Here is a 16,990-nt window from a genome sequence, read left to right as displayed (position 1 = left end):
TGCAGCACAAGCAGTCTTACAATGAGCCAGGGACTTCTGAGATACTAGGAGACAGCAGGACAGCATCCATGAAATGCCTTGGGGGAATAAAGGAGTGTTGCTCTGAAAAGGTGACACAGCTGGCAGCCCAGCTGAAGTGCCTCTATACCAAAGCATGCAGCATGGGCAACAAACAGAAGGAGTTGGAAGCTATCATGCTACAGGAAAGCTACAACATAGTGGCATTACAGAAACTTGGTGGGATGAATCCTATGACTGGAGCATGGCTATTGATGGCTACAAGGTGTTCAGAAAGGACAGGAGAGGAAGAAGGGGTAGAGGTGTTGCCCTCTATGTAAAGAATTGGATAGAGTGTGAAAAGTTGTCCCTAAAGAATAGCCATGAGCAGGTCGAAAGCTTATGGGTAGGAATTAGGGATTGGGACAACAAAGGGAGTCTTGTGGTTGAAGGCTACTACAGGCTGCCTGATCACATGGAGCCTCTCAGTGAAACCTTCTTACTCCAGCTCGAGGAGGCATCACAATCACAGACTCTCATCCTGCTGGGAGAATTCAACCACCCTGACATCTTTTGGAAAAGTAGCATGGCAAGCTGTAGGCAATCCAGGAGACTCCTGGAGTGCCTCAGTGACAACTTCTTAAGAAATAGACAGCCCAACCTGAGGGGATGTGTTCTTGGACCTGATGCTCACAAATGCAAGTGAACTCATCAGGGATATCAAAGTTGAAGGCAGCCTGGGCTGCAGTGACCATGCCCTAGTGAAGTTCACTGTCCTAAAGGGACAATGAGGCAGAAGAAAAGCACAGTCAGCACTCCAAATTTTAGGAAAGCAAACTTCCAGCTCTTCAAGGAGTTAGTAAGTAGGACCCTGTGGGAAACAGCCCTCAGGGGCAAGGGAGGAGAACAGAGCTGGCAGATCTTTAAGGATGCTTTCCATAAAGCATGAGAGATCTCAAACCCCATGTGTAGGAAATCAGACAAGGAAGGCAAGAAACCAGCATGGCTGAGTCGAGACCTGCTGGTCAAACTAAAAGGCAAAATGGACCTACATAGGCAGTGGAAGAGGGGAAAGGTATCCTGGGACAAGTACAGGGGCATTGCCTGGTTTTGTAGGGACAAGGTCAGGAACGTCAAGGCACAGGGTTGTAAAGAAAAACAAGAAGGGCTTCTACAGGTATGTAAACCAGAAAAAGAAGGTTAAAGAAAGCCTACCACCCCGATGGATAACAGTGATGAACAAGTAACAACAGACAAGGAGAAGGCTGCGATTCTGAACAACTGTTTTGTCTCAGTCTTCACTAGAAACCCCTCTCCTCATGGCTCTCAAGCTGATGGCCCACAGGATGGAGGCCAGGGAGACAGTGCCTCTCCCACTATAAGCAAATATAAGGTTTGTGACCATCTGAAGAATCTGGTCATACACAAGTCTGTGGGACCTGATGAGATGCATCCCAGAGACCTGAAGGAATTTGCTGATGTAGTTGCCAAGGCAGTCTACATGATATTTGAAAAGTCATTGCAGACAGGTGAAGTCCCTGGTGACTGAAGAAAGGAAACATTACACCCATTTTTATAAACATTACACCGTTTTATAAAAAGGATAGAAAGGAGGACCCTGGAAACTACCGACCTGACAGCCTCATCTCTGTGCCTGGGAAGATCATGGAACAGATTCTCCTAGAAGACATGCTAAAGCACATGGAGGACAAAGAGGTGATCCAGGAGAGCCAGCATGGCTTTACTAGGGGGAAATCTTGCCTGACCAACCTAGTGGCTTTCTACAACAGAGTGACTGCATCAGTGGACAAGGGAAGACCTATGGATGTCATCTGTCTGGACTTCTGCAAGGCTTTTGACACCATCCCCCACATCCTTCCCTCTTAGTTGAAGTGAGAGGGGTTTGATGTGTGGACTGTTCAGTGGGTAAGTAATTGGCTGGATGGTCGCAACAAGAGGGTGGTGGTCAATGAGCCGATGTCCAGATGGCAAGTGGTGTCCCTCAGGGATCCATACTAGGACAAGTGTTGTTTAATATCTTCATTAACAATATCGACAGTGGCATTGATAGCACCCACAGCAAGTTGGCTGGTGACACCAAGCTGGGTGGTGTGGTTGATATGCCAGAGGGATGCGATGCCATCCAGAGGGACCTGGACAAGCTGGAGAAGTGGGCCCAGGTGAACCTCATGAGGTTCAACAAGGCCAAGTGCGGGGTCCTGCATCTGGGTCAGGGCAACCAGAGATATGAATACAGGCTGGGGGAAGACAAGCTAGAGAGAAGCTGGGTGGAAAAGACCGGGGAGTACTAGTGGATCAAAGGCTGGACATGAGCCACCAATGTGCAGCTGCAGCCCAGAAGGCCAACTCCATCTTGGGCTGCATCAAAAGAAGTGTGGCCAGCAGGTCAACAGAGATGATTCTGCCCCTCTGCTCTGTACTGGTGAGACCTCACCTGGAGTACTATGTCCAGCTCTGGAGCCCCCAACACAGTAAGGATATGGACCTGCTGGAGCGTGCCCAAAGGAGGGCAATGAAAATTATCTGAGGGCTGGAGCACCTCTCTTATGAATACAGGCTGAGTGAGTTGGGGTTGTTCAGCCTGAAGAAGAGAAGACTCTGGGGGGACCTCACAGCAACCCTCCGATACTTGAAAGGATACGAGGCAGCTTTGTCTTGCTATATTAATGTCATCTATGACTAGATATCCACAGGGCAGGGATGGGGGGGGAGGTGGTTGGTTACATCTCCAGTGCTGTGCAAAGGCTACATCTCCAGGAGGTCTGCAAATTTGTTCTGGTTCCCTCACGAAAAAAGCCACCCAACGAAAATACACATCCTTTGATTGCTACAAGTTAAAATAGCTTTTGTTTGTGCAGCACAACACCCTCCACCTAAAATAGAGCGACTCTAGGACAGTAAAACCGCGTTTTTCGGCTCTTCCGGAGAGGCCGTGTCGCGGTGAGGACACCAGGGGGACCCAGGCGCTCGCTTTGCCTCCCGCTGTCCCGGGATGGGGGTTCCCGAGCGCCCTCATCCCCGTCCAGGGCAGCCCCCCCCAGGACCGCCGCCAGCAAGGGCCGCCAAAAAATCCTGCATTTTTCCGGGGTTTGCCCTCTCTGGTGCTGTCATTCCGTACCAATGCATGGCGATGAAGCTGCCGCAGCTCTGGAATTCGTGCGGTTGGTTCCTACTTGTTAGGGTTGTTTTTTTAAAAAAAAACAAAAACAAAAACAAAAAAAAAACTACTACAACGTTCTCATAGTGCAGGTGGGGAAAAATAAAATGTAATCCAAGAAGTTTAGCAATCGCTACCTATATTCCAGTAAAGAGTTCTACATAGGAGAAGAATTTAGGATCTAAGAGAGTTAACTCACTACAGTTTCTGCTTGTTCATTAAAATGTGACTGTGCAGAACATGTGCCCAGCACCACATTACTTACGTTTCTGTTGCAGCTAGGGAAGGGGAAAAGGAATATGCCCAATGTGACAGCTCAAAACTTGCTCTTTGCTACTGAGAACACCATGAACCAGACTCTAATCTCAGAAAAAGATTTGGTTATTACTCATGGCCCTGATGCCCTCTGCCAAATGTTAATGGTGTGTGCAATCACATTCTCCTTGGAGAAACATTTTGTCCCCGATGTCCAAAGATGTTGCCAAGTACTCAAATAAAACTAGTTCTTGTGAAGTATCTTTCAGTTCCAACAACACGAGGTACCACACTCAACAGCAGCCAAGATGGCACTTTCCAGGTTTAGGGGTGTTTTTGGCATTTAGTTTGTTGCTGGCTTGTGGTTTGTTGTGTTTTTCTGACACGTTCACTCCTGTCTTCACTGTATCGAAAAACTTCTCAGGATTGCAAAAGCAATTAATCAAGCTCCAAAAGTCTAGTTTTTTGGTTTTGTTAGTGGTGTTTTGTTTTGTTTTTTCATTTTGTTTTCATTGTTTTGTTGGGGTATTTTTTGCCTGGCTTTTTGTTTCACCCTTGCTTTCTTTAGGTAGTGAAATACCAACTCATAACCAAATACAATATTCAGGTATTAGGCTGTCTATGAACACGAATCAAATCTCTGCACTTCAGTTATTCTGGATTAATATTTATTTAAAAGCAATACCAAAATTGAACCACACCACCCCTTGAAACGGACCCAGGAGATGAACTGGCTCCACCTCGACAAACCACACTGACACACAGGCCCACAAGGAGCACTGGATCCACACGGTGAATATTCAGAGATGAAATTTTACTGCCCATCCCCAGCTGCATTTGAAAAGTAATGGATTTCCAGTTTAGACACTGCCCTGAAGCAGTGAGTCAGTCAGCTGTGTGTGACACTGTCAAGTTGTTAGTCCATCTGTCTGGTTCACATCCCTTCCCACTCAGATATGAGGCCATGTGAAAATGTTGGTACTGGGCTTACAGGTTAAATGAACCGGTCACCTTTTCCAGCATTTATTACCACATTATATACAAGGCTCTTCAGAAGAACCCATTCAGTATTACCAATAGAAGTTTAATCCTGAGCTGCACATTTGAGGTGAAAAAATATCCTCCAAGTCCAACAACTTAAAACTGGAAGACAGACAAGGAAACCAACTCCCAGTTCAAGCAAAACCTTATGAACCTCTCATCTGCAGAGATAAAAACGTGCTATTTTGCAACACACATACATTAAGAGAAATGGTTGATGGAATGCATCAGCAACTGTCTTTCCTGAGGCAAACACACTGTGTATTCTTTCTTCCCACACTTTAAGTTCCTTCTCAAAGCAGACTCCAATCACATTTCTGCTTGGCATGTTCCATATTCCTCACACATGATGTATCTTGGTCTTGTGTCAGTCTCTTCCTGTCCTGCTTTACCATTTCTATTCAACTCATTCCTTCTTCCCTGTCCTGCTAAGGCTGGATCCAATGGGCTGCTGATATGCATCTCATCTGTTCCTTCCACTCTTAGAGCCAACTCTACCTGACTCATCCATTTGGGAGCTATGGGTTTTTTTCTTTTTTCTTTTCTTTTTTTTTTTTTCATTATATTAGGAAAGGGATTAATGTACTATATGTTCACTTGATTTCAAAGCTATGGGGAAAAGCTTGATGGAACAGTGCAAATTCTCTGGAACTGGTTTTTGCCTGGTAGGACAGAGGGCCTTGATCCTGCTTCTGCCAGCTGCTCTATCCAAACCCATCAGACAGGGTCAGGAAACTCAGATTCAGCAGACACTCTAGAGTGCACACAGGTCTTGTGGCAGTGTAATAGCACAAACTGGCTTCAACACATTTGCAGCAATTATTTACACAAAGACTGATTTTGGATGCCCAAGTTTCTGTGGATCCATACCCCTGACCCTCCCCAAAGAAAAGCAGACGAGATCCAAATTCAATTAAGTCCCATGAATTTCTTCAAAGTCTTTGCTGCTGAGTACTCATAAATTCCCACTGTGTATTTCCATGTGCATGCAGCTCTCTGCATACTGGAATGCCGGCAGGCAGGGTACACACACTAGACATCTGAGCTTTTTTAGAGTTTACTATTGTCACTTAACATTCTCCCCTCTTCTTCAAAGCATTCAGCTGGCACAAAAATGGTACTTTCCAGACTGATTATACTTATCAGTGTGACTTAGAGATGTGATCTTTCCATTCCTGATCTTAAAGTGGTCTGCACAGCCAGGTGTTTCACATACAATACAGGCTGTCAGGTAGCTTCTTCTTAGATTAGCAAGTGTCTTTTGAGAAATACCCCAGAGACTTCATCTCTCGAGTGCAGTATTTTAATTTACCATGTAAAACGACCCCCCTGTGTATTGTGCTCAGCAATGTGGTAATTAAGAATAAAAATAAAACATCAGGTCTATTCAGGATGGTTTCAAGTGGTAGGAGGCTTCTTCCTTGTTCACTGCAAAACAAAGATGGGGGAGATGATATTTCAAGACAACATATAAGAAGTTATACAGCACTGAAGCATGGGAAAATCCTCAAAACACTGTGCTGCTGCACTTACGTTTCAGCCTAACACACTGCCAAGAGCAGAACGGAGCACCACAGGCACCCAAGTACCATGAGAAGTGTACTAAGGTTGGCAGACTCAACCTGGAGATCCAGGTAACTCTTCCTGAACCAGTAAAAGATAGACAAGCCCTTGCACAGGGTTTTCACAAGAGTAACAGCAACGGCAGAAGCACAGCCAACCAGACACTTCCTTGATTACTGTACAGCCATTATAAAGCTCATCAAAAAGCTTAGGGAAATTGTGTGGCATCTCATATGGGTTGGCATCTGCAGACTCCACCATTCTTCTGCCATCTTCAAAGGGCTCATAATTCCTTGGGAGCCACGTAAAACTGAAGAGCTCCCATTAAACCTTACAAATCCTGTTTGAGGAGGAGTTTTGTTTTGCACTTCACGTACCTATCAAAGTGGTGAAAAAAAAAAAAAAAATACAGCTGCCTCTATGTGTGCCATCACTCTTTCCAGCCAACCTAAACTTGTTGCAATTTTTTGAGGGACAAAATAATTCAGAAAATGATCACCACGCCCAAGTAACTGTAGGCAGTATAAAAAACAGCAGACTCTTCTCCAGAGCAGAAACAGCTCTGACTTATAAACAAACAAAAAAACCCTATCAGAAAACCCAACAACAGTAACAAAACAAAAAAGAAAACCCCACAAACCCATGAAAAATCTACATGCCCCCTTTATCAGGGGTCATTTTTAAATCAGTTGCTACAGAGTAGGTTTTTAAGCCACCTAGATCACAAATAACCACATAGTTTCAAGAACCTTTACACATTGTCTTTTTTAATTAGATTAGCTTTACAAGCAACTGGAGAGCTCTTTTGTAATGAACACTGCTTTTCAAATTACACAACTTTATAGGCAACCTGTAAGTGAATCCTGAATTTCATTGCCTGCTATAGATAAAGGTCTCATATTTTACAGCCGGCTGACATCATGAATAAGAATAGCATTATGAAGCTTTATCTTTAACCAGGACTAGACACATACAGATCATAAGACAGTTTAAAAAATAGTTTTAAAACAAGGACCTGCTTGGTGATGCCAAAGACTGAATATTCAACCGACATGAAATGAACAGTTTCTAAAGAACATGGAAGAAATGGCTGACCTGATTTGTTGACCCTATTGTAATGACTTGTATGGAGTGAAAAATTAAGCACTTTTTAAACCTGTCTGGCAAGCACAATCCTTCAGTGTGATTAGAATTTGATACACCATGTAACTGCAGAAGTTTGAATTAGAGGGACTGAAACAAGTTTAAAGCCTTATGTTTACATTTCTAAAACAAAACTAACCAAACCTCCATTAAAGTAGTACTAAAGATGAAGTAGAAGAGGTGGCTTTTTTTGCTTGTTTCATTGGTAGCCTAAATACACTGCAGACCAGACAGTAAATGAAGATTTGCACTCCTTGGCCAAGTTGGCAGAGGCACTTATAGTAAAGGTATCCTGCCTGTTTTTCTGGGAGGAAAAGAGGAAAGAACTGTAAAGGGCAAGACCTCACTAAAAAAAAAGGAAAAGTGAAATCAAAACAAAACTGAGATTTCTGTTGGTTCTCCTAAATGATATACCGATACTGAATTTTTTCCCCTGTCAGTTTGTTACGAAACAATTTGCTTTTTCATGTTTTACATGAACAATAGTAATATTTTTAATAAAAAATTACTGAGCTTTCCATAGAAAAGGTCTCTAATTGAATACAAACTATACAGATGCTAAAATTGTCACAAGTTGTAATATATACAGAAATATTTCTGTACACTCACATTGTTTTGGCTAAGTAAGGAAATAAGGGACAGATAGAAAACTGCAGTGGGTAAGTTGATCAACCCCCAAACTCCTGTAAATATAAACGCTGTCTTTTATAGATTTGCTTTTGTTTTCTCAACCTTTTAAAGCTCAGGGAAAAAAAAAAACAACAAACAAACAACAAAAACAAAGAAGAGAAAGAAGAAGTAAAAATCAGCATCCAAAACATCCATTTCTTAAAAGTAAGAATATCAAAGTTTCTACACATGTCACTTTTATCCTGTGATGTCCCCTCTCCTTGACAAAAGGAAAACAACATAAAAGAAAATAAAAGTTTTCTTACTAAATATATACCTCAGTATTTATCAAAGGGCAGTGCCTTTTTGGGGAAATCATTCAGTACAGTGAAAACCTGAAGATGTCTTGCACCAAGAGGTCTACAGTGATGCACTTCTGCTTCAGTGTGCTGACTATCTCCTTGATACTATATAATAGATCAAGGTGTCAACTTACAGACTGCATGGGACACCAACATTTGAAAAGAATTTTTTTAAGTGAATTTTAGATATTCTATTAACTTATATACAAAGCAAAGGGGTGTGGCAAGTATTCTTTAGAAAAGGGAGAAAGCTCAAAATTTTCTGTCAAGTATGCAAGGAGGTTCTGGGTACCTCTAACAGCCTAGGAAAGCCCTTGTATATTCTTGTAACTTGACGGTATTTGCCCGGTCCCCAAAGCCAACGACAGCAACTGATAGTGTCAAGTTCTCTTAGTGCCAGTCACTTAAAAAAACCAAACCAACCAAACAAACAAACAAAAAAACCAACACAAACAAAAACCCCCTCAAAGAGAAACTTCTCCTTTGTGGATTCAACATACAAAACCACAAACTGAATGTTACTAATAGTGAGATAACTGATTTTCTTCTGTTAATAAGGTTCAAGAGGACATAGTCAAAAAAACAATACAGCAGCAATCTTTAAAGTTAAGATTAGTGTGAGATATGATATAAAACAATCAGGTTTTTAAGCTGGTAATTAAAGTGCTCCTTTTCAGACTTGAGGTGTAAAGAAAATTAAAGTGATAATCAGTTACTGGCAACCCTTACATTAATTAGGTCTTTCATGGCAGAGGAGAACAGTATGAACAGTTTTACAAAAATAGATCCATGATATTTTGGAGAATACTGTAATTTTTTTTCTTTTTTTTCCTTTTTTTTCAGTTTTTCTCTTTTTTTAAGACTCAATTTTGACAAACTGTACCTGGTCATACAAAAATTACCCAAAATTCAAACTTTTACCATATAAAAAAGGGAGAGATGAATTGGATTCAGGCGGATGACAGGTCTGACAAAATATAAGAATGGAAAAATTCTATGTAGGGCACTTATTTATGTCCAGATGCATATGCTGTTTCTTACTGATTGCTTATCTTCTTCACATAAGCAGTCACAGGCCTGGAGTCACAATCACATAGTACAATGCTTCAGCAGTCAAAGAATCTTCTAGTTGATGCAACATTGAAACACTGTTTGCTTCTTTATTAAAATGTTGGTTTGTTGTTGATTTTCCTTTATCTTGTTATTCACATTCAAAAGTTAATAGATAGCATCAAGATTTATCAGGGAGAATCGCAAGGGGAGTTGCTAAATCAAAGGCTTATAGAACATCTTTCCCAACTGAGTCAGAAGGTTTATTAAGTTCAACCCTCACACCTTTTTCACCTGCAGAAATATGAAAAGGAAATCAGTATTATTTGTCAGCATTCATCAACAATTTGCTACATCACTTTCCATATACTTCTAAGACAGTACTTTGAAGACTGTCTAGTTCATATGATCTAGCAAGATACATATTTTTGTACATGTGCTCTGTAAAGTTAACAAGCCATGAGGAAAGCAGGCATTTATTTGGCTGCCCAAGTAGAAAACTGGCTACTTCACATACTATCTACAGTTTTGAAATTCTTCATTCCAGCCTTTACAGGCAAAGAAAAGCTTTAAGAACTGCCAACTGAGAATCTGAGGATATTGTCCGTTACTCTGGATCAGAGTATCTGGGGTTTCTGGGTATTTACCTTTGTAAAGAAACTTTGAGGGATTTCTAAACTTCAATGTTCTATTTGACTTGCTGCTAAAAAATAAACCAAACCCACACCTTCTCTGCTCCTTTCTCTCCAAAAACTTTAGCTTCAAGTAACCCCAAAAAAGTTTGACTATCAAAATGTTAACAGACACAGTATCCCACATTCAAGAAATATTCACACATATTTTGCAGGGGTTTAGTTAAACTGACAGACAAAAATTAATAGTTTTTGATTTTAAGACATTTTATTCTGTAATCTTTTATTTTAGTATTGATGGAATGTAAAAAGTATTCTGCACAATTCTTTTTGCAGATACAGAGCAAAGAATGCAATTTTAATTTCAAACAAAACTGGAATCACAACAATATGCTAATATAAATAACTTACAAGGCAAACCAATACCAAAATTTTGACAAGCCCTCCAACCCAGCCTTCCTTCCTTAACTGGCTGCAGTTTAGGGGGATCCTGGAGACAGGGATGGACCAGGGGGAAAACAGAAGCCCACCCAAACCACTTCCCTGCTCTCTCTCTGAAAACCAGCAGCCAAAGCTATGCAGAGACAACCCAAACAGCTCTGTTCCTGCACGGCTGGCTCCAGAAGCTGCATAGTCACATGTGTGTGACGTGAAGTCGTGCTCAGAGACAGAAAGACAAGCTTCCTGCAGAGACCAGGAGGGCGTTATCCGGCATTCCTGACCGCCTGGGAAGTCACTGCTCCTCGCTGGGCATGCGCCATTGCACTGCAGGACACCAGGATGGAGCTGAGGGACTCCCTGCGTTTCTTTGTAAGCCAGGCAGGAGCTGCTCTGCTCCTGCTCCTCCTGGAATGCACTAAAAGCCAAAGGCTGCTCCAAGGGGGACTGAACTAAACTGCAGCTTCCACAGCCGCTAGATAGCACTGGGGCTATTATGAGCTTCAGACGCCTAACAGCAATGAATGCAAAGCTCGTTTGGAAATTACTAGCCCATGTCTTCAGCACCTGTGGTTTCAGAACTCTTGAGATGAAGCTGTGGAGAAACTGGCCCTGTGCATATGTGCATTGGTGTTATATCTGATTTGGGTTTATTTTTAAACTACTGTAACAAACATATAGTTGTGATGGCAAATACAAGTATGACAGAAGTCCTAGGCCATTCCTCCTTATAATGCTAATTTGAACAGGAAAATTAGATCAACTTCCTCTTGAGGGAGAAGCCAGAAAAGGAAAACAGATGCCAGATACGTGGAATTGGAAGAGGAGGAAGTAACTCCATTCTTTGATTCCAGATTTTAATTTTAGGCTTTTGTTTTTGTAATACAGATTCTAGTCCAGTTAAGCTGTATTCACTTATACTTCAAATATTCACTTGAATCACTGTATTCAATCAAAACGCTTTCCAAAGGTCTCAGTTCTGCAGTGCCTCATAGTCTCTGATGTATTTATCCTCCACATCTACTGTGGAGGAGCTACATATCTCCCATTTGAAAATACTGAGCAGTCTCAGAGGAAGTGTGAGCAGGACAAGGCACTGACCTGGATTTCCTGAGTCACTGCATAGCAGCCCAACCACTGGATCACCTTCCCTGTAAAACCTGACTCTGAGTTACACTGTTTTTCTCCCCCTCTTTGTGCACAGCATGGACCAAGGAGGTGAGGCTGGACTACATAGCTATTATTCCAGAAAAAAAAAAAGAACACGAAAGATATTAACAAGAGATTACCTGTTAGATATTTTACTTTAGCTCGTGCTCTTTCATCTGCATCAAAATACCACACTGTTATTGCGTACCTAGGGAAAAGGATGGAAAAAGAACTCCTGAACTATGAGAAAAAACAAAAACAGTGAAGCACTTGACATAAAACACAACCTAAACGAGATGATGTTTCTTCTGTCAGACTGCAAAAGTATTTCACAAAGCAAGCAGATTTTTTTTTTTCCTATTAGTAGATATTGCCTGAACAGTCACTGAAAGGGTGACACCGATGCTTTAAGTTTACACTTCTTTTTCCTGGTAAGCTACTATCACAATTCTTGCCCATAATTGTAATACAGTCTCTGTCCATCTCATCTTGCCCTCTGACCTCTTCTTCTACTTCACTCGGTCAAGTCCATCACTGAGCCACACTGCAAGAACCTCTTTTTTTGGACATTTGCCATAAGGAAAATTAACTATCCCTTCTTACACAGCTCCCCCAGTTTTCCACTGCCTGTCCTGTAGAGGATTTAATATGAAATGCCAGCTACTGAGAAAAGACTTTAAGGAGCTTTAGTAAATGGCATTTCACCCTGACTGCTGGGAGCACAAAGAGGGCAGGGAAAGCAGTACAGCCTCAGAAAAGGCTGCAAGAGGACACATGGGTGGCAGTTTCAAGTTACTTCTTGCAAAGGTACTTGTTATCTCACAGCTCCAGTCAATGTTCATCCAAACATGTTGCGACAGGCAACAGGAAGTCTGCATCAAGGATTCCAGTGATTTACTGATTAACATTATCTGGAAATGTCACTCAGGATGTGGAAGCAGTGAAGGCAGGTACCTTTAGCATCATCCACTGCCCCACAGTGAGTGACAAGGGAGGTATCAAGTTCCCTCTGTGACTCAGACCGGGAGCAACTCCTCTAGTACTCCAGAGAAAGAACAGATTTGTGTATCAATGGCCATTTCTGCCCCACAGCCCTCTCCCAACTCCAGGACTAAGCCACTCCTAGAACAGAAGGGAGAACTAACATGACTATCTTCTAACAATTCCCTGTGCCCCAGAAAAAGAGGACATGAAAGTCAAGTATGCAGTGAATCTTTCAGTAACACAGTAAGGTGCTAAAGACAGAAGGAAGGGATCACAGTGCAAAGCCATTACAGAGAAATAAGGAAGACAATACCCCTTGGCTAAGGTGGAGTCTGCTTATGGCTGTGCATGCTCCTACCCAGCTCTGTCAAGTACACGCTGGAAAACTTCTGGCGTTGCCAGTCCTCCCTCCTACTCACTCAAGTGGATGTTTTCTCCAAAATAAGAGATCAGACATGGGTGCAAATTCAGCAGCACAGCAAAAGCCTAATCAATCACTAGAAAACCCTTCTCATCACAGTGCAACTGGAACTGGACACGGAAGACCTGGGATCACGCACTCATTTCTCGTTAGGATTCACTCATTTCTTGATAAAAGAGGCATCATGCAGAGTCCATTAGTCCTACCTTGTAGCAAATGCTGGCTGTACTTCATGAGGGTTGCGTCGATCAGACCAGAAGAATAGCAGTCTATCAAATTTGGGTTCGATATCAGCAAATTGGGCTTTGCCTTCTGGAAATATCCGAAGCATACCTCCACTCACCTACAAATTAAATATGTAAAAGCCATGCTTGAAAACCATGTCTCAGAGTATTCAAAAGTACTGAATGCCATATTTGAAAATATTTCAGACACTTGGAAATAAAAACCTTTATCAGATGCTACAGAACTTATGAATCTACAGCTTTTCTGCTGATACATTTAACAGAATGTATTGCACATTTTTCACTAAGTAACTTCAGAGTGCTTACAATATTAAACTTTGATTCATGTTTAAGTAAAAAGCTGTGGGTTTAGATTGGTTGTTTTTAATTGCATATACCTGCTCACAAAGAATGGACAAGACTGACTAATGTTACACAGGTGGCCAAAGATATGCCAATACACTTGAGAGAAAAATTGTATTTCACATCTGAGTTTCACCTTCTCCTATTAAAGAGATTGTTTCATTTAACAGCAGCACAATTTTTTGTCATGTTTCTGTAATTACAATGAGGAAAGACTAGGAAACTTCAAACTACATTACTCCTGGTCAATTTAGATCTCTGTCAGACTTTGAAAACAGTTGGAACTACCTATGCATGCCCAGAAAACAGCACAAGTAGGTGGGGTTAACACCTTTCTACTGATGTTTTACTGATTCTACTGATGTTTTTCTACTGTTTTAAAATCTAAATATAGGCACTGAGGGCATCATGTGAAAGTGGTTACAGTGCAAGTGGTAACAAGGTAAACTGTTATCTATAACTGTTAACTGTGATCTATATCAGTCATTGAAAAGTGACAGTTTAGATCAATTTGTTCTCCTAAAGAAAGTGTAAGCTTGTTTCTTTGCTAAACAATATACCTAGTAATATATTAATTTGTAATTTAAAATAGATTTTGAGGGAAATTAAACACTTTTGTTAATATTAAATAGCTAACTAATATATTTTTCACATATTATTGTGAAAATGCAATTTGCTTGACTTCTATACTCTAGTATGCATTCTTTTTTTTCCAGGAGAGAAATTGTAAATAAAAAATGCCTCAGAGCTGCATTTTAAACTATTCAATCCAACAGGTGTACTTACATGCAAAGATGCTGTCACGGCAAAAAAGGGTAATCATTTATTTTCTAACTGAAGGATCAAATCTGACATTTCAAAGAGCAAGTAAGAAACAGAAAGCTTGAAGTGCATCCATTTCTGACTCAACTTTCTGATCTACCAGTTTTATGTATGTTATCATTCTGATTGTCTCATCCAGCTCTCATAAAGAACTGGACAGCACAAAAAACCCCAAACAAACAAATCAAACAAAAATCCCAAAAACCTCCAAAACAAATAACAACAAAAAAACCCACAACACCGAAAACATCCTCTCAACTGTAACCTGTGTTATCTCTGTCTGGTGCACTTAATTCACAGAAATTGACAGCTTACAAGCTCTTCCACACGGTACTTCCTAAGTATGACAGAAGTTATCAGTATTTTTATCTTTTTTTTTTTTTTCATATACTATGAGAGAGAATAAACTTTTCCACAGCTAACTGCACAGCAATCAAATAAGTGCTATCTTTGCATTACTCTCTCTCACTTTCAATGCAGCCAGTTAGCTACAGCCACTCTTGAAATCTGCCTAATCCCACTGAATCACTAGGACAATCCTTATTAAAAAGTCACTTAATCATAGTCAATACATCTGTGGAGCGTTCTGAGTCCTGGTTAGCACATTCTTAGACCACCTGAACTGTGTTATAAATCCTTATCTGCTCTACACTCTGTATCTACTACAATGATACAAACACTTGCGCTGCTTTGAACTACACTGATACAGCAAACTAATCTAGCTGCACAAACATTAAACTCCAGATTCAACAAAACGTAAGGAGAAATAATCTGAAAGCAATTACATTTCAAATATCCTTTATTTACTCTTTGTGTGTGGGTGTGTGCATTTACCATATAAATACTGTACAATAAGCTGCATAATTAGATATTTATGAAACTTAAATACTAGCAGATATTTATAATTAAGAAACATGCAACTTTCTTTGCATCCCACTGTCAAGGAGGTGCTGCTGGCATCATTCAAAACCTTGAAAATAAATGCCTCCTCTCTACCTGCTCTCACTAACAGCAGGATCAGGGGGGGCAAAGGACATCCACAGTTAATGTAACGGAAGAACACAACTAAGGCACAGAATTAAGGACATGAATAAAAGGCCTTTATCATTAGCAAGTATATGTAAAATAAAAGTTACAGAAAGAAATTATTGCATACCTTGGCATCCCAGTCTTTATTAAGATAATATATACAAGTAACACATCTTCCATCTCCATTTGGGTTATCAACATGGCGCACATATCCTGTTCCATTGCCTGGATAACAAGCCACCATAGCCTAGTCAAAGAATCAAACATGATAATTAATTTTATCTGTGTATGTGAGAAGTTCACATTTTAGCTATATGAATTCCTAAGCAATTCATACATTAGCAACAGAAAAATTAAGTTAGAAATAATGGGAAAATTATTGTTTAAAAACGTGTTTTCTTTCTAATTAAAAACGCATTTTGAACACAGATGTTTCCAACAAAAGCATGAAACACACTGAGAGGAACACTGTTAATGAAGTTACGGAAGGTGGGGCTGCTCCCATATCATGACTAATTCTTCAGACTTCCCTTCCTTGAATGAAATACAAGAGAGGGAAAATGCCCTGTGTGTAGTTAAGTAGCATGCAGTTCTCCTTGTGATAAGAATGCTTTTTTTCCAGACAACTAGCATGTTGCGCTTTTTTTAAAAAAATAATTTATTCTGTGTTCCAATGCAAAGAGTTCCTCCTCAAAAAGTAAGTTCAAACGTTATTTTTAGGAGACTTTTTAGACAAGATCATGAGCCCATCTTACTCAATCACTGCAAGCGCATTCCTGGGTTTGTGTTTTGTCATGTACGTAGGAGTCTTTCAATCTCTGTTGAAACACGCCTACACGTACAACCAAAACATCCTTTTTAATCACAAAGTGAGAAACTGAAAAAAGACACCAAACAGTAATCCGCAATAACCTGCTGATATCAAATGAGTTTCAGTACAGTAGTATATTTAACTTTCCATGCTGCACTCAGCTCAGCTGACTTGAAAGACCACGAGAAAGTGGTTTGGTTTGAGTCTTCAACAAAGAAGATGTGCATGTGAAACAAACTGGCCATCTTGCTAATAGATTGTCTAATTAATTTTTATACATTTGCTGGAAATAGAAACCAGGTTTTTGAGAGAGATCAGATTCCTGGCCAAGCCAACCACTGCCACCACAATACTCAGATGTCTGTAGTGACAATATCCTATCTGCAAAAAGTAGTAATGTTGATTTAAAAGAAAAGCAAAACCAGAAGAGTTTCTACCAACAATCCAATATACTACTAATCTCAATGAGTGGCTGCTGCCTACAGAAAACCCTTAAAATTTTAAAATATAATCACTCCTGTCTATATTTAGCTTGGTTAAGTTAGAATCTAAAGTCATACCTCTGGACTGCACTCAAAACAGGTTTCCCAATAAAGCATTAACTTTGAAAATTTAACCCATCAGATTAAAAGTATTTCAAATCTAACTGTTGCAGTGCATTTTTTACTTTATAGTGATAATTTAACTCCCTCCCCCCCCACTTTAAAATACTGAACAAATAAAGCTCTCCCCAGTTTGCATTACATGCAAGAAACTGTGCTTTTCGCAGGCTGAGAAATAGTTTCAAGTTCTACCAGCAAATTATTTGCTTATCACATGTAAGCAGAATGTATTTCACTATATCAGCAAACATTTAAAAATCTTTATTTCCATAAATACTGTACTAAGGGGAAAAGCAATTTTTGGTAGCTTCATCTAG

General features: G+C 40.4%; 1 protein-coding gene across 1 annotated transcript in view; it reads right to left on the bottom strand.

Moving 5' to 3' along the window:
* Positions 1-6,784: 6,784 nt before the first annotated feature.
* The window catches only part of EGLN1 (egl-9 family hypoxia inducible factor 1), a 37,065-nt gene continuing 26,859 nt past the window's right edge, over positions 6,785-16,990 (bottom strand). The window contains exons 2-5 of the mRNA XM_051613586.1: positions 15,388-15,507; positions 13,029-13,165; positions 11,558-11,625; positions 6,785-9,492 (exon numbers count right to left, since the gene is read on the bottom strand). Of these exons, the coding sequence (XP_051469546.1) occupies positions 9,428-9,492; positions 11,558-11,625; positions 13,029-13,165; positions 15,388-15,507 (390 nt within the window). The 3' untranslated portion in view covers positions 6,785-9,427. The remainder of the gene's footprint in view (positions 9,493-11,557; positions 11,626-13,028; positions 13,166-15,387; positions 15,508-16,990) is intronic.

The sequence above is a fragment of the Apus apus genome, chromosome 3, assembly GCF_020740795.1.
Source record: "Apus apus isolate bApuApu2 chromosome 3, bApuApu2.pri.cur, whole genome shotgun sequence".
NCBI classification, from domain to species: Eukaryota; Metazoa; Chordata; class Aves; order Apodiformes; family Apodidae; genus Apus; species Apus apus.
Note: the sequence above shows the minus strand (reverse complement) of the source record. Positions and strands in the feature narration are given on the sequence as shown.